Genomic DNA, 25,777 nt, shown 5'->3' on the forward strand with positions numbered 1-25,777 from the left:
AGAGCCAGCTTAAGGCTATTAAACAGAAAGCTATAGAAACAGCTTCTGATTCAGAGGATGCTTAAACTGATGACAGCTGGAAACTAGAAAGTATACCGGGGAACGCTCACTCTGTGCATGCCATGTTTTATGTGGTGCTATATGCACCCAGTACTGGCAGCTCTCCTGTATAGGATGCTCGGTATCTCTGATCTGACCCATTTTTATGTTGACTCAGCTGAAAGGGGTAGATCAGGTCTTAGTGTAATATCACCCCTAACACCCAGCACAGTAATGTGTGATGGCTAAGGGATGAACTAAAACCTTTACCCATTTGTATCCTAGCTGTTATTTGCATTCCCATGGTATCTAAATACACTGATCTTAGCACTGGAAGTGTAATCTGTTAGCATGGTAAGAAACATTCCTTGCTACAATGAGCTAATAGCTTAACGTAATATAAATTACAGTAAAGGATGTAAGAAGCACAAGGCAGAAAAGGAAGAGGAGAGAAAATTGAACTGGTAACAACATGTTGCTGTTGTGCATAATGAGGTAGTTTACATTTCTGACGGGCTTGGAAATTTTTCTTCATGTCATTGTTCTGCTCTTTATGTAATAATGTGGTTGTACTTGACTGCAGGGTAGTGAGTAAATACCACTAATTGCTTTTCTTATTGGAGAGTAGTGGACTGAAACCATGATTTCTGTTTATCAGCTCCAGGTAATAAAAAATGTATTAAAATAACTATTTCAGGCAGTATTAGCACCTTTCATCTCTCACTCTCTTTTATACAAAAGAAACAGGTCTGACAAACAATGTAACAGTGAAATCCTTCTCCTGAGTCAGATGTTCAGTTTCAAACTTACATAACTGGGATGTATTTCCATATTTCCTCACACCTTTCGTATGCACAAAACACAGACAGAAAGAATGAATGCTCCTAGGCTACTCACAGTAGCTTAGTGTGGAAGCCTCAATGTCACCACATGCATGTGAAAAATATTTTAACATCTCCACTGTGGAATAATTAAATAATGCATTAAATTAGCAAAGCAGGGTCTGCTACCAAGTGAGTCCATATGCTGCGCAGAAATATGCCAAAACTTTTCTGTTTGTTGGAACACTCAATAAATAAGAATTTGGTCAGACAGTAAGTCATTTCCTCATTTTCAGAAAAGTAATTTTAAATACATGGGGGGAAAGAAAATTTAATTATTGCAGCAGTTTAATGCCATTTTCTGACTGTAACTCTGGCATGTTTTGTGATTTCTCAGGCTGTTTTTTTTTTTTTCTTTTTTTGTAAAGGTATGGTGTAAATGTCTGCTAAAATGCCAGAGCTCTAACACATAAAAGTAATTTAGCAGAAGCTTAATGTAGCAAGTCAGCATTTATGTCCATAGCAGAAATATTGGTAGTGTATTTAGAAATAAGTGTCATGAAAAGGAAGTTTAATATTCACGGATGGGCTGTTCCTCATGGACTATTTCAGCCTACAACAGATATATGTACAGCTTCAGCCCTGTGGACGGTATGATCTCAAAGCTGTGAGGGATTTTTGTTAAAAATGAAAAATAGGTACAAGAAATACTGAAAGTAAAACATAATTTAAGAACCAAAGAGAAAACAAGAAGGTGAGAAACATGGCAAGCTAAGTTAATCAAATGTATGTATTTGTAGATGAGATGATTAGATAAGTTACCTGAGAGATGCAGATTCAAATAATGTCAGGCAGAACAGGAAACTGAATCTCCTCCCACTTCTTGAAGGATTGCCTTTACCACTGGGTTTCAGAGTAACTGAAAATGTTTAAACAGCAAACCATTTGCTTTCTTTTATAGCTTACAAGTATTATTTCAGGTTGAACAAGATATTTTGTTTGATACAAGTGTGGGGCTTCCCCCCCCTCACCAAAACAAGAAGAATTATGTTTATTTTGGCTTCTGACTTACTTCCCTTCCTCTTATTTGGCTGCTCAACTGAAAAAGCAATTGCACAATCCTGTATCCATTATCCATTGACCTACTTTCAGCAGGGTTCTATTACACATCCACCTGGGTTTGGCAGCCACAGCAGCAGAAACTAATTCAGCTAAGAAAGCCCTGTAAGCCACTTATAAAATTTAAAGTCTTCTTTCTGTGCCTCCATCCATGAGGAAGCCTTCTGCTGGACAAACTGGCAAAATACAGATTGGACAGGTAGTCTGCAAGATGGGTAGAAAACTGGCTAACAGGCTGCACTCAGAGGGTGGTGATCAATGTGTTTTACTGAGGCTGGCAGCCTGTCACAAATGGTGTCCTCCAAGGACTGACACTGGGCCCCATGCTGTTCATCTTCACAAATGATCTGAATGATGTGATTGAAAGCCCCTTGACAAAGATTGCTGATGACATTAAACTGAGTGGTGAGGTGGAGACACGAGGAGGCAGAGCTGTCATATGGAGAGAGCTGGATGGGCTGGGAGAGCGGGCTAGGAAGAACAATATAAAGTTTCACAAAGACAAGTCCTGCACGTGGGATAACATAAACAAAGAACGTAGTACAGGCTGGGACCTGTGTGGCTGGAGAGCAGCTTTGCTGGAAGGGACCTGGGGGTCTTGGTGGACAAGATGCTGAACATGAAACAGCAGCATGGTGCTGCAGCAACGAAGGCAGATCAGACCCTGGGCTGCATCTGCAGGGGCATTAATAGCAGGGATAGAGATCTGATCATCCCACTCTATTCAGCACTTGTCAGACCGCACCTAGAGTACTGTGTCCAGTTATGGACCACACATTTCGACAAAAACATGGTCAGACTGGAGAGAGTCCAAAGAAGGGCCATGAAGATTATCAAAGGGCAGGGCAACCTGCCCTATGAAGGGAGACGGAAGGACATAGGTTTTATCTCCCTGGAGGAGAGAAGACTCCTGGGGGCAGTGAGCCTCATCATGGTATTCCAGTACTTAAAAAGTGGCTACAAAGAGTATGGAGGCTTCCTTTTCACAAGGAGCCCCATGGAGAAGACAAAGGGCAATATGACTTTTTTGTTTTTACAGTGAGAACAACCCATCAGTGGAACCTGGGGATGTGGTAGAGGCTGGATCACAAGAGGTTTTAAAGATGTGACTGGACTGGGTTCTAGATAATCTCATCTAGGCTCCCTTCCATGAAAAGTTGGACGAGATCATCTTTCAAGCTTCCTGCCCGCCAGGGTTGTTTAATGATGCTATACAGACAGACATGGGCTCCCAAGAGCCTGAGGAGACCCACCTACTGTTTGCACCGCCAGCAATTGCCATTGCAGTGCAGCCCTATGACACACATCTACACCGTTAGTGCCAGTCACAGCGCCCTGGAGCACACAGCCAGCCACCCAGGCAGCAATCCGACCTGGCAGGGAGCACATCTGGTGCGGTCCTGTTTCTCATCCGTTGAACACCAAGACCCCAGGGCGCCCTTGAACAGGCGGACGTGCTGCCCCCCCGTGAGCCGGGGGCTCAGGGCGCGAAGCGAACGCCTGTGCGTGAGGAGATGCCGCGGCAGCGGTCTCAGGGCTCTGTGACCTTGGCAGCCCACGGCTGGGAGCTGGGACACACCGGTCGTGCCGCCAGTCCGTCCACTCCTGGCGGGTCCACAGCGCCGAGGTCCGCGCCTCCCGCCGCCTTTCTCGGCCGGCAGCACTGTCAAGGAGACAAAGGCGGCGCGGTCTGCGGCTGGAGGCCGAGGCCGCCACTCCGGGGAAGCTGGGCCAGGCGCCCACAGGCCCTCGGCGCCGCCTCCCTCAGGCGTGCGCCCCCGCCGGCCGCGTCGCGCGCGCTCCCGCCAGCTTCCCATTCCCGAGTCCTCAGACATCAAAGACCCGGGAGGGGGAAGAGGGGAAGGGGGGCGGTACCGAGTCAGCCTCGCGGCGCGGTGAAGAGCACGCTCGCCGGCCAGTCGCCGCGCGGGCGGCGCCCGATGGGCATGCCTGCTGGCCTATCGCCTCGGCGTCTTCGCCCCCTCCCCGTCTCGGAGCCAGTTGTGGTGTCGGTGGGCGGTGGAGAGGCGTGACCCGCTCCCGGCGCAGGCAGGGGTGTGTGCGGGGGAACGTAGCGCAGAGCATCTTTCGTGTTCGCCGGCGCCGCCAGGCTCCTTCCCCGCACCCGCTCGCCTCCCCCAGCCGGTAGCCGGGCCGTTCCTTCCCTCCCCTCTCGCGGCCATGTCGTCGCCGTCGTCTGGAGAGCGGTACGAAGAGGAAGAGGAGGAGGAGGACGGCGCTTACGAGAGCCAGGCCAAGCGGCTGAAGCCCAGCGCCGCTGCCGAGGAAGGCGAGATCGAGTACAGCGGCGCGGAGGAGAGCGAGAGCCGACGGGACCACCCCCCCCCGCCGCGTGGAGGGGCCTTCTCGGGCGGGGTGAGAGACGCGGTGGCCGCCAGTGTGGGGGCGAGGGGCAGGGGGCCTGCGAGTCGCTCGCCCCACCCCCTCCCGCGGGGCTAGATCGGGACCCTCCTCCTCCTGTCTTGACCTGGCGCGGGGGGCGGTAGCCCTGGCCTCGCGGCCTTCCCGCGGCTGGAGCCCGCTGACCCTCTCCCTCGAGCATGGTAGGGCTTCCGGTCCGGGGTGCGATCTCCCCCAGCCCCCGGGGTCAGGAAAGGCGGGGAGGGAGCCAGGCCGAGTCCTGTCCTTTCCCTGCTCCCCGCCGCGGGCTGCGCGGCTGGTTGTTTCTCATCGTGGTCGCCCGGGGAAAGGGACTGAGCTTGCAGCTGGCTGGGTATGCGTGATTTGGATTTTGCAGTTCCGAGGTTGTCTCTGTTCCGTGGGCAGCTTGTTGCCTTTTGAGATGTTGCCATTGCAAGTTTTGTGCTTGCCCTGTTGCTGAGTGTAGCTATAGAAACGTAGGGCGGGGGAAGAAAGCAAGGCAGAGGGTTTCTTTCATCCTTCTGTTCTGCCTTTGTGTCTGGCAGTGTAGGGTGATAAGGCTGATCATAAATGATTACTTCCTTTTTGAATTCACTTGTATTTCTGCTTTCTCCCTCACAAACAGTGCATGCTCGTTCACTAAATGTTTTAGTGCTTACCTTTTATTCTTCATTAATTTGTATCTAAGTGTCAGGGTAGCGCTTGACCCATAAATTTGGGTCAACAGTCCTTCGATGTCTGTTGTTTGATTTCTTAGCCAACTAATTGTTCAGCTGATTGTAACCATTTTTCTTCTTGATGGCTCTATTTTTTACTTGAAAAAGCAAGATCAAGAAAACACTGATTTAATAGCAGACCTTGAAATTTAGAATACCTCTGTTTCATGATTTGTTAAAATGAACTTGCTTAGCACTGGGTTAAGTTAATGAGAGAGCATTTGCTGTTACAATCTCTCCACCAGTTAAACCTCTTGATGGAGAGGATACCTGCTAAATTAGTACAAGCGTCCCCCATTAAACTGCAACAAAGATAGATCTCGGGAGAGAACTATTTTAATTCTATGGTTTCTTGTGACAGAGTATCATCTCTGTCACAGTCAAGGCTTAGCAATGTGCTTTGTCTTAAAGGCCAATTCTGAATGAAATCTGTATGCTTGTTTAAGTTATGTTGAAATTTTCTCGTGTAGGAGAGCTGGACATCATGCAGTGTTCCAAGTAGCAACAGAAAACTGCTTTTGTCTTTCCTCCTTTCTGCAGTATTTTATGAAATCAGCTAGTTCTTTTTTTCCTTCATTCTGACTCTGACAATCTTCATGTTGACCTCAGTATCTCAGTTTATCACAGTTAATGTGCAGGACACACCGCTCTGCCCCTTTAGGTAAGGAGAACCTGAAGTATATCTGTAACTTCACATTTTGGATTTCAAGAATGGCATGTGCTGAGTCTCCTGAGCCAAGAAACAAACAAAAGTGTAGCAAGTCAAAAATATGGAGTATCTAGGCAGCTTGTTGTGTCCAGTTCAGTGTGCCTCAAGGAGCTGCATAGTCACTGACTCCAATGATTTATTGGCAAAGCTGTAGTCACAGGTCTGCTATTGGAGAGGCAGAAGTTGTCTTGATAATAGAGATCAAGTTAGTTTCTTAAGAATAAGTTGTAACACCAAGTGGACATGTAAAAAAGGAACGACTGAGTGCTTTTGTTAGTAATTTTATGTGGGGCTTTTAATAGCAAAATGCCAGCATCTATTCATTAGACTTAGGTAATATGACTTTTTTTTTTTTTTTTAATCTCTAATAGATTAAAAAACTGTGCAGGAAAGTTATTTATTCTGTGGACGTATCTTAGAACATTTCCCTGGAGAGAAACAAGTCAACTTATGAAAGTTGTATGTGGTTCGGGGCAATGATGTATAAGAAGAAAGTGGGCGAAGAGGAGGGAAGAAGTTTAAGTGTCCTGGGTTGCTTAGAAAAGAGCAGGAAAAGAATAAGTGAGGATGAAGTAGGAGGAATTATGGGGAATTACACAGAGAAATGGGAAAATGATGGACTAGGGTAAAAAGAGTGGTAGGAGTCTGGTAGCCTCACTGTTGTGTTGTTGTTTGGTTTTGTTTTTTTATTTTCTTAACATGCATTCTAGAATATCTGTGAACTGTACTCTCCTATGGATTATATATATTCTCTTTGTGTAAAAGCTCTTTTGTGGTAGGACCCTGCAAGTGTGTTGGTGGGGTCTCTCTGCTGGGCTATATTTGTTGTGGCATTTTTCCCATTTCTCTGGAATTGTTTCATTTCATGCCTCTAAGTGTGGTGTTTGGTGGGTTGTTTTTTTTTTTTTTTTTGGTTTGTGTTCTGTGTTTTTTTTTTTTTTTTTTCCAAATGAGTGCCTAGGAGTCTGTATATGAGATCCAAATGGGGAAACCCAAAATTTATTTTGCTCTCTTTTTTCCTCTGTTTCCCACTCATGTGGACACTCCTCATAGCCCAGAGATGAACCGTCTTCCTCAAGGCTCATCTCAAGGCTGAGGAGCATGGAGAGCCAGGAACAGATCAGAATGTTGACCAGGGAAGAAGATGGAAGTTGTCTTGCAGAAGTTCAGGTGGGGAGTATGATTTAGAAGCAAGACTTTTACAGAAGAAGTGAAGCTTTGGCAAAGAAATCAGATTTGTGGTGTAGCAGAGAGTCAGGACAGTGGGAGAATGTGGGTTAAGAGCTGTGTTTGAGCATGTTTGGAGGGCCTTTTCAGCTGCATCTCCTCTCCATCCCTTAAATTTCAGTTTCATTAATTAATGTTGTATTTATACAACCTGTCTTTTCTGTAGCATCCACCTGCCTCACTGTCTCTGCCATACATATTCTTAAACATTCCTATGAAGTAAGGAAGATCGATTATCCCCGTTCTTACAGTTAGGGAAGTGAGATTTGATATCTAAATACACAAACGTAACTACAAGCTGCCACAAGGTAAGATAGGGATGTGAATTCGTAGCTTCTCAGCTACTCTGCTGTAACTTCCTATGTGCAGTGTTCTTGCTTTGTGGTAAATGGAAATCAGCTCACTGCGCAACGCAGTTGCTTCACGTCTTTACAGACAGTTGCAATTACAGTAGTGAGATGGCACTGAGTTCAGATCTTCACCTATTTTGCATTGACTTGTTCATATATCTGTTTCTTCAATGAAGTGCACCCTAGAAATGGGTTATGGTGTCAGTGTAAATCATCCTCCCTCCTTTACCCTTCCTCAGAAAAAGTAACTGTTACCTTCAGGCTAGTTCTTCCAGAATCTCAGATTGAATCTCCTGATAATGCTGTGTGTTGTGTGGGGTTTTGTTTTGGCATGTTGTTTTTTTGCTTGTTTATTTTTTTAAAGGATATTCAGATTGTGCTAAGCTGAGAGGAAAATAGAATAGACTAGTTCAGTTGCAATGATCATCTAGGCCAACTGCCTGACCGCTTCATTGCAGATTCAGAATTAGCAGAAGGGGCCAGAGTGAAGGTATTCTGTTCTGTAGCGGTTGTATTAATTGAAAAGACGCAGTGGTGGACAGTGCTAGGAAGAGGTATGTTTAAAAAGAGAAACAATAGCCCAAATTCTACATCCAAACCAAAACTAACTTGCCACGTAGCTTTCTAGAATATGGGGTGTGATTAACCTTAACCCCCTTCTCCTGCCTAGCCCTCTCTAGCTCCCCAAACCAGCCAACCAGTAAGAAAAAAACCCCAAGATATAGAAAACTGGCGTATTCTCGTACTGCTGTGTAACATTAACTTTGTCTTGTTTTCATGGTTCTGAGACACTGTCATACTTCACTGTGTACTGGAAGTAACTGTTGTCACTGCAAAGCTACAGGCATTCCAGGTGGCACGGAGAGGTGTCTCCTGTACCTCTGTGGGGAAGAGACAGGACTGCTCGAGTCAGGCAGGTATGATCAGCAAGGGTGATGTATGTCAGAGCAAACAGCTTTAGGTTAATGCCATCATCCTGTAGTACAACTAACAGTTGAAGAGTATGCAGGAGATGTGATATATCTGCTTATGAAAGACTTTACTTATCAGACCATGTCCATTGGGCAGAGCTGAGATAACTGGGGAATGTGTTGTGTACCTCCTCTTTGCCTTTACAGTGTGGTAATTTTAGCTACCCTTGACAATCATGCAGGGCAGTTGGATGCAGATCAGTCCATTGTTAGGCATAATGAAGTTTTGGGCACTTACATACCTAATAAGCAACCTTTTGGGGCTTCCTCCCCACCTCAGTTCTGTTGTATTTACGAAAGCAATTTCAGAGCATTTAAGAGGGATGCGGTGAGAGGAAAATTTGAGAGTGAATAAGATAATCTTGATGGTGAGAAATAACAGTGTATTTAGGTACCTAGTGGAGAGAATATGAAGGAAGAGTGCCATCCTTTTGCATAAGAAGCACAATGGAGGAAGTAAGCAGAGAAATGACAAAGGAGCAGGTGGTCCAAAAAAGGCAGTGCAAACTAATAGAACCAAGGTCTGGAAAGTGTCTGGAGAAAGGATAAAGGACACATTTATGTGCAAATGGTGACAAATTCTCCAATCTGGAATTGGTGAGCAAGAGAGACATTATCCTAGAGCCCATGATGACTTTTGTTCCTTTTCGGAATGGCAAATTGTAATTTGTTAGCAAGAGATCAGTGATATATTTAAAGTGTTGTCTAGGACTATGTAGGTCACCAAAGAACGAAAGTTAAAATGCTATAGCAGTTCTTTGAAGCTGCTTCTGGTGCTGTCTTATGTATATAAAGTAGCTTGTTTGCGTTTCATCTGCTTGGTTATGTCAACACTTGCCTTCATGCTTCAGCTCTCTACAGAAGCTTGTTCTCAATGTTAAATGTTTTTATGTTCCTAGCTTCTTTCTTGAGGGAGATCTTTCTGTCCTTGTTACTGGTCTTGAGCACTTAGAAAGTAAGTCCGTTTCCATTATCTATTTAATAATTGCATTTTCTGTCCAGCTAACGATTCTTCAAGAAATTGTTACTGAGCTTTCAAAAACTCTTCATTATAGTCATATATACTAATGGGTACAGCAGTAACGTCAGCTAGTCTGTTCTGGCTTTGGAAGAGTGCAAATGTTGTGTTGGAGTTTTGCATGTGGTTTTTGTGCCATAGTGGGAGTTGGAGTTACTGAAAGACTTCTCCATAAGCAGAGAAATACTGGTGGTGGTTAATCTGTATGTGAGTGGATGCTTTGATGTAACCTTTGTCTGTGTGTAGTTTTCAAGATACAGTGACCATGAGATCTTGGTCAAAACTCTATTTTTTTGTCTCTGGGAAGAATTTATGGCATCAGTGCAGTGGTTTGTATAAGTTCTGATGTTAGCTGTGAAGGTGCTTAACACTTACAGACACATTTGATTTTTCATGTGGTCTTGTGGTTTTATTTCTTTTAGAGGAAATCAAGGCTTCATACTGCAGCTTGGTAGCTGCAAAACTTGTTTGATGATAATATTTAAGTCTGCCCTTCGTGAAGACTTTTTTTGCACTCAAACATATGCCTGTGGCTGTCATGGAGGAGTGATTTTTAGGGTTCTGCTTGCTGCAGAACAATGTTTAGATTTCTTAAAGAGAAGCGTGACTTAAAAGAGTTTCGTGGCAGGTTCACTCTATTATTTACCGCATGGGGGAAATATGCCAAGCTGAGTGCTGCTTACCTTCTCTCCAGATGCCTGTACCCGTTCACGAAGCAAACTTTCAGGCATCTTCCCTCCCTGATAACTGTTTGCTCCAGGGGACTGTGTCTTGGAGCTCCGGAGACAAACTTTCAGGCGAGGCCAGTATCTGTCGCGGTACAAACTGTCAGGATTCCTCTTTCCCTGATAACTGTTCGCTCTGGAGTCTGTATTTTAGAACTCCAGCAGCAAACTTTCAGGTGAGGCCTTATAACCATATGCAGAGCAGACTTTCAGGAGACAAGATTCTCAAAAAATAAAAAATCAAATGGAGTAGAATAGCAGAAGAGGTGACTCAAGCTGGGTACCTGTGCAGAGGTCCACCCGAGCATAGAAAACTACAAACTTTTTTGTATCTTTACAGATCATTCACATCAAGGTCCAGTCCAATAGCAAAATTTTTACACCAGGTCCTTTGCTCCCCATTGGACCCTTTTTCCCTGACTCCATGTGAGCCTTTGTTTTGTTCAGTTGTAGACATTGGCTTTGGTCCATATCCTTGAAGGTGCCGTTTTGTCTGGGTAAATCCTTTCTTCTCAGCCAAGTGCAAAATAGACCTCACTTTGCAGATGTCTGTGATGTCGCTGTGTTAGCCTTGGATTGTTGTTCTCCCAGTCAGTTCCATTTTTCCTAGCAAAATGCAAGCTGGATTTTATCTTGCAGGCGTTTAGTGTAGTCTGCAGTTGCTTTTGGCAAATATGAGCTTAAAATTTTAGCAAATCTAGTCTACTAAGTAACATGAATCAAAGAGTATATTAAAAATCATGCAACCTTATATCTCTAAATAATCCATTACTTTTGGTGTGCATCTACCTAAGCTAAATGACTAACATTGAACTTGAATTTGACTTGTCCACTGACCTGTGAGTAGTAAAACCATTGCCATACAGCTCACTTATTTAGGGAGAGCTCGAAAGTGGGCTCATCCACGCTGTCATATTTATAGAATGAAGTGGTTGACACATAGTCAAATTGCATACAGTAGGAAAAGTATGCATGGGACTCCCTGTACCCACAAGCCACCGGCGTTCAGTGTGCCGTTCTGCTTCCCTGTGGGTGTCCTGGATGGAGTTCTTGGCCTGGCTGTGGCTCAGGCCCTTCCCTCCTCTGGAGCCTGGACCAAACTGCTGCTGGTATGGCTGGGGGGGTCGAGTGCACCCACCACAGTGGCACATGTTGATGTCTTCACCAATATGCTCTGTAATGTTAGTTTGTGGCTTCCTGACTCAGGACTGGCTTACGCTCGGTTCTTGTGCTGCTCTTTACTGTTGCTGGTTAGAAACTATTTTGAGTAAAGCAGAGGCCGTCTGCTTAATGGTTTTATCTGTATAAATTAGTTTCTGAAATGCTGTGTAGGTAAGTCCTTAATTTCATGGCAAGTGACTGAGATCTCACTCTTTGGGGGTTGTTTGTTTTGGGTTGGTGTTTTGGTTTTTTGTTTGTTTGTTTTGTTTATTTTTGGTTGTTTTTAATTCCATGCTGCTTGAGCTTCTGTGTAAGTTACTACAATAACAGAGGTATTATAACTTTTGATTCTTATTGAACCTCCTACTGTATGACACCCTACTAAAGGATGCTTTCTATAAGGTGTTATGGGAGAAGGAAATTTGGCTTGGAAAGCCAAGTGTTCCTTTAAGTACAAAACAGAGCAAAATTTGTATTTGCTGATGGATCTGAGAATAATTCCAGCTGCAGAAGTGCTGACACCTGTATATGTACATGTAAGTTGGGTGTAATGGATTTGAAGATGCAAGTATAAAAGTCTTAATTTTTGAGAGAGAAAGATTTAGATCTTCAGTAGACAAGCTTAAATGGATGGCTAATAAACATAAAAAGGAATATGCTTGACGAAGAAACATCAACTGAAACTGTAACAGAAGACTGAACTGGGAACGGAAAAATACTGTTCTGTTATGATCCACTCTCTGAAAAGCTTGACTTGCTAACTAAGTAAGGTAGCTCTTCGTAGTGAATCTTTGCTTCAGTGAGAAAATTGTTGCTTATATTTGACATCTGATGAGACAGAAATATTTTTAGGTGAGATTTCTGGAGTGCATTAAAGAAGAGAAAATGCATACCCGTCGCATTAACTCAGATCTTAATATAGTAACGTGTGCAGCACAGTGAATAATTGATTTAATAACTTCTGATTGTTCTGCAGACTGTAAAAAAAAAGTTGCATGCTATCTTAACACCTTAGAGTAGTAGACTTTGCAGGAAAAAAGCTAATTATTTTCAGTTTCCTTAGGTGCTTCTTTCAGCTTTGAAAAGTATGTATGTGGGTAAAGAAAATGAAAACCTCTGTGTAGTTCTGTTCCTTCTGCTATTGCCTAAGTATTTGCAGTTCAACATATTAATCTTTTATGACTACTTTGATCACTGCTACTGCTGTACACCTGATGTGATTAATTCAGGATATATGTTATTTTATGCAAATATCACTAGTGATGTTTTCTCACAATTCTCGCAGCTCTTATTCAAATAAGTGTGTTCCCACTTACCTTCATACTGCAAATGGATAAAATATAAGCTAAGCTTAAAAAAATTACACAGCAGAGTATTCTGATGTCTGATGGTATCTGGAGTGCTGGCCTTTAGTTCAAACAGAATGCTCAAATCCTCAGTTTAAAGAAAAATATACGTAATTGTTTTGGGAGAGCTTTGCATAGAACACAGGAATTACATGTGCAAGGCTCACTTAATAGTTATCTGGAATGTGTTTTTTACTTGAATCTGTAGTTAAACAGGGAAGAGCGGAATGTTCATAGCAGTAGTAGCAATCATTGTGGTTATTTGATTACTGGAGCTGAATACTCTTTTGTGCTGCAGATGAGAACCTCTCTCTGGTTCCAGAACATGCTATACTGCTTTTTACGAAAAAGTGAAAAATCAACAAGACTTGATCTTTTAGATCAAATACATTGATGTAGTTGCTAAATTTGAATACATCAACTTTACACTGCAGTTACATGTATGAAATTTGAGTGCTGATAATTACAGTATATTTTAGTATGTCCTTTGTTGTCTCTATGCTTTCTTTGGTTATTTCTCATTATCGGTTTAATATATTATTTTTATTTATTTATTTATTTAATTTACTTAACCTCCATGTTTTGGAATATATAATGTAAATTTCAGCCCTACTTTAGACTTTGCATTGAAAGATGAGCTGATTCCAGCTCAGATTCTTCAGTAACATAGAACTGAGACTGTCTGAAGTCTCAATACCTCTGAAAAATGCTCATGGTGGGAATTGTGTGTGTTAATGTATGACAGCTGAACCTCTTGATGGTAGTCGGCATTGGGGCGAGAAGAGAAAGTGTACCCATATGCACAGAAATTGTGAGTTTTTAAAAACGTGTACGAAGAGTGTTCAGAATTAGAAGGGAGGTTGGGTTTATTTCGTATATGGTACAGAGCTGGCATTTTCTTGCATTGTGGGGCACAGCTCTGCATGTGTTAGGAAAATAATACATTTTCATTCAGTTCACTGATGGCCTGTGTTTCTTCTTGCCTTTTTATCCCCCCAGCCTGTCTCAAACAAATATTGGCATAAACAAACAAGAAAAGTGTCAGAAATATTTTAGCTGTTGTGCATGTCCAGGGTTTTTTTTTTATGCTTTTAATGAATAGGGTGGAAGACCTCTTGCAATTCAATCAAGTGTTAAATAGACTTTATTTTATAGTAGAAAAATCTGGCCAGTTCCAATACATTAATTAAATCTGCAAAACATGTTGTTTTAAGTAGACTTCAACAACTGAACTTGACAATCTGGAAAGAAAAGTTAAATTACTTAAAATATGCTTGGATTGTACGTTTAAATGGCTGCTTCTGGACCCAGTGTAGTGTCTGCCAAATATTTAATTTTAGTTAGTGATAGCAATATTTATTGTTCTGTGTTGAATTTTAAAATGTCATTTCTTTGCTAGGATGCTGGGGGAAGTCATCACAAAGTCTCTGTTTCTCCTGTTGTCCATGTCCGAGGGCTGTGTGAATCAGTTGTGGAAGCAGATCTTGTGGAAGCTCTTGAAAAGTTTGGAACCATATGGTATGTCAAAGAGTGTAAAGTCAGATCTTTGGGCAAGTTGGGAGCATTATTTAAAAGTCCCTTGGACCTCTTTAAATACGTTATAATAGCCATTTGAAATCTGGAACTTAGTTAACAGAAAAACAAAGATTTTTCTAGCTGTGTGAAGATTCTGTGTTTCTGTATATGACAAGTCTGGTCAAGCAGAGTTACACTGTCTACATGCCTTGTTGTCTGCTGGCAGACTGCAGTAGCACAGCTAGTCCTGGTCTTAAGATGAGCTGTAGCTAGACTGAATTGCAGAAAAACACGAGGGTGGTTGTTTTGATAAAAGTGAATATAGCAAAAATAAGAATGGGCCACAGCACAGGTGATGCTTTTTCCTATGGTTTCTTGTGGGAAGAGTGCTTGTGATATGGCAGGACCTTCAGAATGAGGTGGTTATTCAGAGAAAGTCCCTTCAAATGTCATACAGCCTGAAGAGTCATCATTTGTGAACAAAATAGTAAAGGTGAATGGGTTGAGACAGCTTATTCTGAGGTTTGAGTGCTTCTTTCTGGAAACTGGCATTTTTTTTCAAGGAAATGCATGTATTGGAGTCACATAGGATTTTGTTAATAGTACAATAGTATTCTTCACTGCCGTAGTATTCAAATAATTGAATTATACTTGTGCCAGTATCTTAAAATAAATAAAATGAAGTGCACATAAGCTTGTGCAGAAATACAAATAAGTACATTTTAGCCTCAGAGTTTTAGTTTTCAAAAACTTAATCAGCCGACAAAGCTTCTTGAATTTGTCTGTACCTTAATTTGGTTAACTAGAATACCTCTTAGTCCTCTAAAGTAGTTTTGTGTCAGAATAGTATTTTAAGTTTCTTAGCAACAGCAAAGATATTTAGTGTAGCAATTTTGAATGTGTTTTATTATTTGCATTTACTTTGATCCTTTACCTCATGAATGGCTTTAGCAAGTTTTTTAATACTGATTGTAGTTGTAGTAAGTTAGTAAATTATTAACTGTTTGTTGCATTGGTTGGATGTTTTTATGCATTGAACTTTTTCAGGAAAACATCTGCTTATTACTTACTTATAGCTGCACTTCTTTGTTTTGCTGCAAATGCTTTAGAAATGTGTTGACCAGGTTTGGGAAGCATGAGTAGGGAGACGTACCTTCCTTTTATGTCTTTGCTAGGAATTGCTTAGAAAAAACGTATCACATGTGACTGTTATGGGACTTCAGAGTTTGAGTAAGCATACAGGAAAACTTACTGTACTGTTTCTCTCACCAGCTATGTCATGATGATGCCATTTAAGCGCCAGGCTCTGGTGGAGTTTGAAAACGTAGAAAGTGCAAAGAAATGTGTAACGTTTGCAGCCGATGAACCTGTATACATTGCTGGACAGCAGGCCTTTTTCAACTACTCAACAAGTAAGAGGATTACTCGGCCAGGGAACACTGATGACCCATCGGGTGGAAATAAAGTTCTCCTGTTGTCAATTCAGAATCCTCTCTACCCAATTACAGTGGTATGTTTCTTCTTTTTTTCTTTAATATAATAATAAAAGGCAGGCAACTGCAATCTCTGTTACATTATTTCCATTGTGTATTATTTGTTAAAATCGTTAATTTCACTCAGGAAATTAAATTCACCTACCAAAGCTTTACAATGTCAAGTAACGTGCATATTCTGGAAAAAAAAAAAAGCTTTTTCAAGATGATTCATCTTGTTGTACAGATATTTTGCGAAATATTTGAAGACTTCAGTGGTCAGGATTTTGAAATGTTTTAAGTTGCTACATGCTTCTGAAGTATTTCCAAATGTGTTGCCACAGCATGAGGAATGTCATTTAGCTTTTAGACTCTGAGTAGTGCATGTTTAAATAGCAAGTAATTTTTCTAGTAGGAGGGATTATTTTATTGCAGTTCTGCATTCTTAGGTATTTCCTTTGTGGAAAGTTGAAACCACTTGTTGATTATGAGCTCCAGTTTGATGGAATCTTCCTCACTTTTATTTGGGCTGATACATTTTTGTTTTCAGTATTTCTAGTCATACCATATATACAGTTGCATGCTAATTTATTGCCATATATTTCTGGCACACATGCATTTTTTTAATGGTATGGATATTTTTTGCTAGTATTTAAGAATGCATGTTTTCTCATGCATTGAATACTTATATTTTTTTCAGAGAGATTTTATAGAACACATTGAATTGCACAGAAAGATTTCAGGAAAAAATTTAAAACTCTGCTTTAAGCAGACTTGTAATACTGTGGTACAAACATAAGTTACTGGTTCTTAGGGAAATACATAGGATAGTATGGACCAATCTAAGTCTTTGGGTTGTGTGGAACCGTGTAGCTTAATGCAAGTAGTAAGTTTTGTTTAATGTGCTGTATATTATGTTAGCAAATTGATTGAAACTTAGTATTCCTGAAATTACTTCAAGCAGTCATTTCCGTATCATGCTTTTTCCTTCACTGTGTTATGAATATTGGTAGGTTTTTGCCTGTTGATTCATTAGTGGATGATGAATTTTCTTTCTCCTGTCAGTTTTCTTTATAGAAAAGCATGGCAAGGTATGAGTCGCTTTTTCATCAGTGTTTAAGAATGAACCGGCTTTGAGCCATGTGAACAAATCCACTAAGTTAAAGAGTTCTTTGCATGTGACTATAACACAAATTTTGGAAACTATGTTTAATTCCTGCATTTTAACTTTAGCGTGCATAAGCATTTGAATTGAACGTAGAGGCTTGGGGAAACTTGGTAGCAGAAGCATTGTTCTGGGCGAGGAACATTTCATGGAAATTCTGAGGATCAAGCCTCTAGCACAGTAGCTCCTTTTTTAAAACAAACACACAGCCTCCCCCCCCCACCGCCTTCCTCCCTGCTGCCTCCAGCTGTTTGTTCAGCATATCTCAATGAGCATTAGAAGCAGACAGTTTTCCGAAATTACTTGAGAGCATCAGAGCTTATTGAAGATAGTGTAGACTAGTAGAGTCATAGCAACTGGGAAGACCAGTTGTACCCATAACAGGTAGAAATGTGATGAGAAAAATAAAAATTTTGCACTTCCCCAACAGGTTAAAGAAACGGTTAACTTAAGAATGCCTCAGGCAAAGTCTGCATATTAAAAACACAAAAAACCTGACACCACCTCTTCCTATTCAACATTTTTCTTTCGTTAAATTTGAACTACAGATCGACAAAATAGATGAAAAATTGCAACAGTTTTAAGTGGCAGGTCTGAATAACTGCAATAAACTGTTCTGTAGTTCTTAAGAACTTCAAAACAAGATACATTTTTTTCAGATAAATTGGTCTGCTTAAGGGCATCTTGTGGATGAAGCGAAGTTGTTGTACAATTTTGCTACAGTTTATTTTCTCCACTACAATTGTGACCTGCTTCTTTCCTAGCAGATTTTTGTTTTCAGAGGGGTGTGACAGTAAAGGGCAAGAAGGGCAAGTTAACTGTATTTAATTCTTAATTGCTTTCCACCCCTTCCTATTGGGGGGGGTTGGTGTTTTGAAAAAGTTTTGCCTAAGGTGTCATACAGAGGTCTTTCAAGTTTTGTTTCCCAGTTTCCTTATCTGTGGGCAGAACTTTATTAGGGGTTTGTTTGTAAGAGCACACAAATTTGTCTGTCCCGATAGAGCTTCTCAAAGTGACCACTGCTGCTGCAGTCGTTACTGTCTGTTCAGCTATACCTACCTCTGCTGTTGCCTCTTAGGTCTCACTATCTAAAGTTTAGAATCTAAACCTTCTGTACATGCATGACGAGGGTGTGATATGCCTTGGCAATTGAAATGTTTTAAACTTCATTACTGACTTCTTTTGAGATTAGGTTGCTGCACCTTCTTTTTCATGGTATTCTAGTATGTGTATAATGCTAGTGTTAATTTTTATTCAAAATAGCCCACGTTACTGTATCTTGTGCATCACTTGACTGATTTGGTAGTCAAAAACCAAGCTGCGTATATGCCTGCTGGCTAATGACACTGATAGCATTTTGAATAGAGCTTACATTTTGAAAGACAGGTTGGTTTTTTTGTGTGTGGGGGGTTTTTTTGTTTTGTTTTGTTGGGGTTTTTTTGTTTTGCTTTAAATTAAGTGGCTGTGAATAAATCTTTTTAGAGACAAATTGTGAAAGAAAGTCGTATGCCTGAAAATTTATGTCTTGTGGAACTGGAAAATTTTCAGGATTCTTGTCTCCCAAACAAGAGGAGATGGAGGGCAGCTAGAAAACATACCTATAACCAATCTCATAATTGTTGGTTTTTTAGGGGTTCAGGCTGCTTGAATTATTTCTAAAAATGTCTGTCCATCTTCTGAAAAACTTGACAGTCTTCTCTACTTGCTTCATTTAGTTATGCAAAACACTCACTGGAGTGTCTGGAGCAAGGCCTCTGAGCCTGGACAATGTTTTTTTTTGTTTGTTTGTTTGGTTTTGTTGTTGTTTTGTTGGGTTTTTGTTTGGGGTGTTTTGTTTGTTTATTTTTTGTTGTTGTGTTTGGGTGCTTTTTCTTGTTTTTGTTTTTTACTGGTAAAATGCCCATATATTAAAGGTTATGGTACTTCATATAAGCCAGGAGTTACACCACTGCAGCTGTAGCCAACATTAAGACATCCTCTTTTTCTAGTTTCTTGTTGTAAGAGGGGGGTATGTGGGCTTGTGTTTGTTTTGTTTTTAGAAATCCAGCATTCCCCTCACCCCTTTGCCTCCCAATTACTCCGTTATTCTGCAGAACATAATAAAAAATTTAATTTCCCCTCTCATCCCCTCAATAAACCTGAGGATGTTCACTAAGATCTTGGAATGAGCATTTTGGATGTATTTGCTTTAGATATAAAGAAAATAAGGGAAATAAATTGTGGTAGAGTGTTTCACTGAGATGTCAGTTCATTTGCCTGCTAGGGTTACCTTTCAGCTGTTTGAACATGATCTAACAGGTGAATTGTTTCAAGAAATCACAGATCCTGTTTGTTCAGGTTCTCAAGCCTGAGTCTTTAGAGTTCCAAGTATGGGTGTATAAGCACTCTAAACTCTTTTTTTCTTGGCCAGATTCATGCTGGAGACTCATTTCTGGTACCATGATGTTTGAATTGTTATATGTAATGGACTGTTATTTGAGATACCCCCAGCATCACATCATTAGTGTGGCCTGATGTGCAGTAAGGCAAACTTTTCTTACTGTTTGGTTCCCCTGCAGCACTGGAAATGGTCCTGGATTTTATTGCTTCCTTGTAATATAGATAATGCTGGTGAAAAGCAGAGCATTAAAAATGAGTTTGCATGAATCCGATGTTCCCTGTCAGAAGTTTTCTCTACCTTAAGTGAAAAAAGCACAGCAACCACTTGCGGTGTCTTCAATTTGGGTGAATATGATTGGCATTCTCCCTTTGATAGCCACCTAAGCTTACATCGTGGACTGTTCCAGGTTACTCTTCTGAAAATGAACATGAACAGTTAAAAAAACCCTTAGCTGCTAGAGTCTTATGAAATGAAATGTGCTATAACTACAGTGTCATTTTGTCTATCTCTGCTTTGGTGAAACTACTGCAGCGCCTGCTTAAAGGGAGCACAGCTTGAGACATGGATGCAATTTCTGGGTTTTCAAACAGTTGAAGATACTAATGTTTGCATGAGTACTTAAATATTTTTTTCCTGTTTTTCAGATTTGAATGCCTGTGCTATATTGATCCATAAAATTGCTAATCATGAATGTATAAACTCAATAGGGAAAATTATAAATGAAAAGTTAACAGACCTTTTCTTTGCTCTTTGGCGTTAAATGCCAATGCAAGGAAATATTCTGTGGACCTAAGGTGTTTGAAATTTCATATCTGACTAAAAATATTTTTTCTCCTTTAGGATGTATTGTATACTGTGTGCAACCCTGTTGGAAAAGTTCAGCGCATCGTTATATTCAAGAGAAATGGAATACAAGCTATGGTTGAATATCCTTTTTGAGTGTGATTTTTTTTTTTCTGTAGGTTCCTGACTGCAGATGAGATTCAACATGAGAATGTCAGAAAAATACCCTGTGATTTTGAGACCAAATTATTTTTAGAATTCTACCTAAGACATAGTAATTTCTAACTTCTATATGTGTATAAGACAAAATAGCACATATTTCATCTTTGTAGGAAAATGACGTTGTCAAGAATGGTCTTGATAACTATGTTCATAGGCGACCCTAAGGCTAATAATTTGCGGATGTGAAATATGTCATAGGTTTGACAGTGCATTGTACACAAAAGTTTTGTGGCTTCTGCCTCAAGAAATGGGTAAGGGATTGCAGAGGTACGATTTGACTTCTTCAGACTCTTCTAAAATAGTTCTAATATATACTTCTTGTCTTACTCTTCTGACTTCGTTGAAGCGTAAGACCAACTTAGGCCTCCTTGACTCGTTTATCATGTGTTGACAAAAATCCCTGCTCTGTTATCCTACTGTTTACTATATTCATAGCGACTACGTTTGTAGCACGGGGTGAACGTTCAGAGTTGTTAATATGTGACTGCGGTTTGCAAAGTCCAAAGTCTGATAAGATTACCCCTTACTTTATAAAACTTGATAGCCTTCTTTCTAGAAACTGATTACCCTCAATTTTTGAGCAGTTATGTGGAGAAAATGGTATCAAAATCTTAGAAATTCTTTTGTGATTTCCCCACTTTATTAACTTTATTAATGGGTTACTTCTGTAACATTATTTAACCAGTGGCGGCATCAATGATTTGCCAGACAAAAAGAAACACCCTGACTTCCATGAAAGCTAGCTAATTTCTGTTTTTCGATGTAGAAGGCTTAAACCGTGTGTCCTAATAGTAGTTTGACTTACTGCAATAGTGTGGTGAGTTTGTGGTAAGTGGTGGTGTCTGGATCAGATGACTTGTACAGTTGGGGGTTATTCTGCATCTTGTGACAGATCAGGGAAGTTGTGGGGAGGATCTTGCACATGCTCTGGAAGTACCATATGTCTGTCCTTTGAATTAAATCCTGCTACGTGCCTTTTATTAAAAACAAAAACAACCAGCAGTTGAAAGAAAGCTCTCAAATGTGAGCAAAGTAATGCAGCAGCATAGGTGAACATTTTGCCTGGGGTGAGGAGTGAGTTTCAAGACAAGTCTTGTATGAAAAGTTAAAAAAATTTACTCAAATTTCAATGCTAGTTGCAGTACCTATTACTTTCACGGGTATGCTCCAACAGTTCTAGCCAGTGCCAAGTAATTTCTTAGAGGTCTGGGAAGCCTAACTTTTCTCACTCTTAAAATCCACAGTGAATCTACTTCACCCTGGAAGAAGTTGCGGGAATGTGGTAAAACACAATCAATATGCTATTGATATACAATACTTCCAAAATGTCACTTATTATATCAAATGTCACGATTACATTGAAGGACGGTGCAAAATGTCTGGTCTGCTGCGAGTTTCAGGCTTTCTGACACTGTATGTTATTGAGTATGTATGAGGTCATGGATTGCCCTGTGCCAAGGCTCAGGTATGTTTTTCTGCTAATCACAGAACCAATCTTGGAACATGTAGAGGATAAGAAATAACCAACATGTTAGAGCCTGGCATGTGCATCTGCCTTGAGCAGCGGATTGGAAGCAATCTACTTGTTGTATTTTTTGATACAACATGATTATTTTTTCATTCAAAATATCTCTTGATTCTGTGGTTTTATTTGGATAACAGGCTCTTCTTAGTTCTTTTCACTGTAAATTAACTACTGACTTCATGTTCTCCCTCCCCACAAGTTCTGAGTTAACGATAGCTGTGAGAAGGGATTCACTGTCTTAAGTCACACCTTCTTGCCCCCAAGCTCTGATGCAGCTTGAACTTTCCCTTGAAACTTTCTGTTAAAATATTCTCTAGGCTTGCTGGTAACTTTCTGTGTCCTCTGATGAAAATTACTAAACCCACCAGAACATGCCCTTCCAAATGGCATAAGCTCAGAGCATAAACAAAGCTTGCCCTTCTATATAATCCACACTGAGGAATTTACTGATATATGAATGGTCTTGTGATGTGCTGCATACATCTCAAAACCAGATGCTTAAGAGAAGTTTAACCCATATATAATTGTTGGTAATTTTATATTAATGTCTCTGTAGACTGAAATATCTGCAGGCTACAAAAATAAAGCCATATCAGAAGAAAGGGATGTGAATGAGGAACCTGGGGAAAAAAAAATCCTTAACTTGATGTGTATGTTTGAATCAGTGTTTTGTGCCCAGAAGGCGAAGGCTGCACTCAATGGAGCAGATATCTATGCAGGATGCTGTACGCTAAAAATTGAATATGCAAGGGTAATGCTTGGACCTTCTCTTTTAATTTTACTAGAAGAACATGTATAATCAAGACTTAACCTTTTTCACTTTTGCTTTATTTGAACAGCCAACTCGACTTAATGTCATCAGAAACGACAATGATAGTTGGGACTACACTAAACCATATCTGGGCCGACGAGGTAGGTTTTCTTATGTTATCGCTGTAGATGTTTGCCTACACTAATGCCAATCCTTTATAGATGGTCAGGCTGTATGGCAGTAGTCATGTCAAAGCAAGCCAGTGCTGCTGGAGACTGTGCTCACACCAGGACATTAACCCTGAGCCCTAGTGCCCCCTACAGCCGTGTTCTGAGCCTCTGAGCTCAACAAGGAGCCCACACCTGCAAGCACCTTCGCAGTTCTCAAGGACTTGCATTTCTCCAAGCAGCTCTCTCTCTTTGGAGGAGAGGAAACCTGGTACAGACTATTCCTTACAAACTACAAACTTGCACACTGCTTCTCCTTCGGACTCTTTTTTTTTTTTTCTCCCTTATGTTGGACAAGGCATTAAGAAGGATAGAGGACTTCAGCAGGCTGACTCTACACTTCATCATGCACCACATCGGCATCAGCCAAAAAAAAAACCAAAACCAACCCAAACAAACAAACAAACAAAAAAACCCAAAACCAACAGAAAAAACCAAACAAACTCTGAAAAAACTCAGACTTGCAATTCACCTTGTCTGCATACTGCATGCACCACCACCACAAGTTTTTAAAGGAGGACACTTTCAGTACTTCAGTTGTGTGTGAGATGAATCACGTGATAGACTGTACCCATTCTGTTCAAGTTTGTATGTATACTGGTCTTACTTAAAATTACAACTGAAAAATTGAGAACGTCCAAAATTAAGAGCCTCTCTTGTTGATACCATTGATGTTGTAATATTTTTATTACTTCCTGTATGTGAGAGTTGGATTCAGTCTTAACAGTGTAAATATTGTCTAGTAGTAGGGAAATTTAATCCTTATCTTTAGATAGTTGAAACTGAGCAGTGCAATATCAGATAGGTCCCCTCAGTTATATTTAACTATTAAACTAGGGAGATTCATAATTGCTACAGGCATACTGTTTCTTAAGTACTCAGATGTTAAAATTACCAGAGTTTAACTCAAGTCAGTTGAAACTATGACTACATATGTAAAGACAAACTGCTGTGTAGCTTAACTCCTGTAAAGTGTTTCTTTAAAAATAAATTGTAACTATTGAGTGCAGTGTTCAGTAACTTATGTACAATAATGTATGCAATGTTAAGTTAGAGAAGTGAAGACAATGTGTCCAAGATAGAATATCTGCTTATCAAAGACTATATGAGAATGAGGACTTTGACTGTCTCAAATGATATGCACTTTCAAAGTAATTCTGTAGAGACCCTGAGCTTGTAAAAACTGTTGTACAACTGAAAACTTAGGGCTTGAATTTTCAAAATCAAGTTCTTGTAAAAAGTTAACAAGGGAGCTACAGTATTGGTTGCTGCTTACAGATTATGACTTTGTATCGGGATTCAATTTTTTTCTCCAATTCCTCAGTTAAAAAAAAGATTTTGAAGAAACTCAAGGGCAAGAAAAAAATCTGAAAGTTTGATTTTGAAAAATCTGAAGGATTAATTTGATCCTCATATCTTTTGATCATTGCAGTGTTTGGTGGCTGACTTGTAACATTGTGCATCTAATTATGTGATGTAATTGGTCTGCAGATATGACCGTATGAACTAAATTTTCCCCAAACTAGAGAAAACAGTGGAAAATGAAAAACTTAGGATAGGTACGGCTTGCTCTTTCTCAAGAACTCTCATTCTACTATTTTGTTTTCCTTTTGTTATGTTGACGGCTGGTCTCTGTTTTCTATAGATCACTCTACTACACATGAGAAGAAAATAATTAGCCTTGTATTATAGATACATGTACTATACTATATACTATACAGCACAATTTTTTATTTACTGTGACCCAGGTCTACTTAGCTAGCAAACGGGAATATAAGTTTTTGAATGAACACGGAAATGTACTTGAGAAAGTAGGCATCTAGAGCAATTTTGCCCGTAAAGTGATCCAGGATTCTTCTTTTTTTTGAGAGTTTTCGTACTTGTGTTTCAGCTTACTCTTGCAGCAGCGTTGTTTGCCTTTTGAACTTACTGTGACCTGAACAGTAGGGGTGTGACTGCAAGACACAAGATCTTAACCCAAAGGAATTTAATTTTCAGGACAGGCATGCTAATACATGCTTTCAGAATTTCCTTCACCCTTTCCCCCTCAAATCTTAAGAAGGAAATTCATTTTGCTCATTATTTTTTCAAATAACTGTTTTAAGTTTTTATGGTAACAAATTATAGACTTCCCCATAGTATTTCTCCATTTAAATAAATTTCCTAGCAAATTCCTGCTGCTATGAACCCCTATTGCATTAGATTGAAATGAAAAAAAAATCCACCTGACTTAGTATTCTACATGGTTTTAGCCAGAAAGTTTGGGGCATTTATTTCAGTGGTAATACCAGCATACACAGTGACTCAAGGACCTGATTTAAAAATAACACCAAAAACCCAACAAACTCCAAACTTAAAGTAGATTATAAAGAACATTTCCTTTCAGAATTATTTTTAACATAGATCAGTTCTCATGTTTCAGTGCTTGTTTGCACAAGTAATTTGTACTCACACAACTGGGGGACTTTGTTCAAGTAAGGAACAAGTATGAGGCAAGGAGAGAAGAGTGGACTACACCATCACGAGGAGGAAACATTTGTCAAACTGTTCTCCCAGAATTCTTTATTTGAAGAACATGGTCCTTTACTATATTACTGCGTCCAGTTTCAAAGCATTTAGCTCCATAGACTGGAATTATAATCTTGATTTTTTGTTTTTTTTATGAAAGATGTTTACTGCATACAGTTTAAATGCTCAAAATACTTCATATGACTGCTCATTTGCTTTCTAGAGCCAAGAAGCAGGGCTGTTACCCTGAAAAGACAATGGAAAAACAAAACTTGACAAAAATAATATTTCTCCTATATATTTGAAGGCATTCAACACCGCTGTCTCTTCAGGCTTTATTGCCAAAGTAAATATCTGATATGGAATCTGTCCTCAAAATCCTGAGCAGAAAGGGCACGTGTGTTTTCATCTCCCACTGTTGTGTTGCATAACGCTAATAGCGCCTGTTTTTCAGGGGAAATTCTTCCAGCTGCATCAGACATTTTCAGCAGCCATACCTAAATTTACTGGAAACTTTTATAAACTGATAAATATCTTGCCCCGTCTTTTGAATGTGGTTGTTTTAATTGTAAGAAATCAATTGTTGCTTACCACAAACAAATTTGGAAGTTTAGATTTTCTTTGTCATGCAGCACAGATCTGATA

The 25,777-nt window shown here is 40.2% G+C and overlaps 1 protein-coding gene across 2 annotated transcripts in view; it reads left to right on the forward strand.

The window, feature by feature from the left end:
• The first annotated feature begins 3,971 nt into the window (after positions 1 to 3,971).
• HNRNPLL (heterogeneous nuclear ribonucleoprotein L like) overlaps positions 3,972 to 25,777 on the forward strand; it is a 28,871-nt gene continuing 7,065 nt past the window's right edge. The window contains exons 1-6 of one of the 2 annotated variants that reach the window (XM_071805786.1): positions 3,972 to 4,355; positions 13,984 to 14,102; positions 15,372 to 15,609; positions 19,957 to 20,042; positions 22,301 to 22,397; positions 22,486 to 22,558. In XM_071805786.1, the coding sequence (XP_071661887.1) occupies positions 4,161 to 4,355; positions 13,984 to 14,102; positions 15,372 to 15,609; positions 19,957 to 20,042; positions 22,301 to 22,397; positions 22,486 to 22,558 (808 nt within the window). In that variant the 5' untranslated portion in view covers positions 3,972 to 4,160. The remainder of the gene's footprint in view (positions 4,356 to 13,983; positions 14,103 to 15,371; positions 15,610 to 19,956; positions 20,043 to 22,300; positions 22,398 to 22,485; positions 22,559 to 25,777) is intronic. The other variant, XM_065833146.2, reaches the window with a different exon arrangement.

The sequence above is a fragment of the Patagioenas fasciata genome, chromosome 3, assembly GCF_037038585.1.
Source record: "Patagioenas fasciata isolate bPatFas1 chromosome 3, bPatFas1.hap1, whole genome shotgun sequence".
Lineage (NCBI taxonomy): Eukaryota > Metazoa > Chordata > Aves > Columbiformes > Columbidae > Patagioenas > Patagioenas fasciata.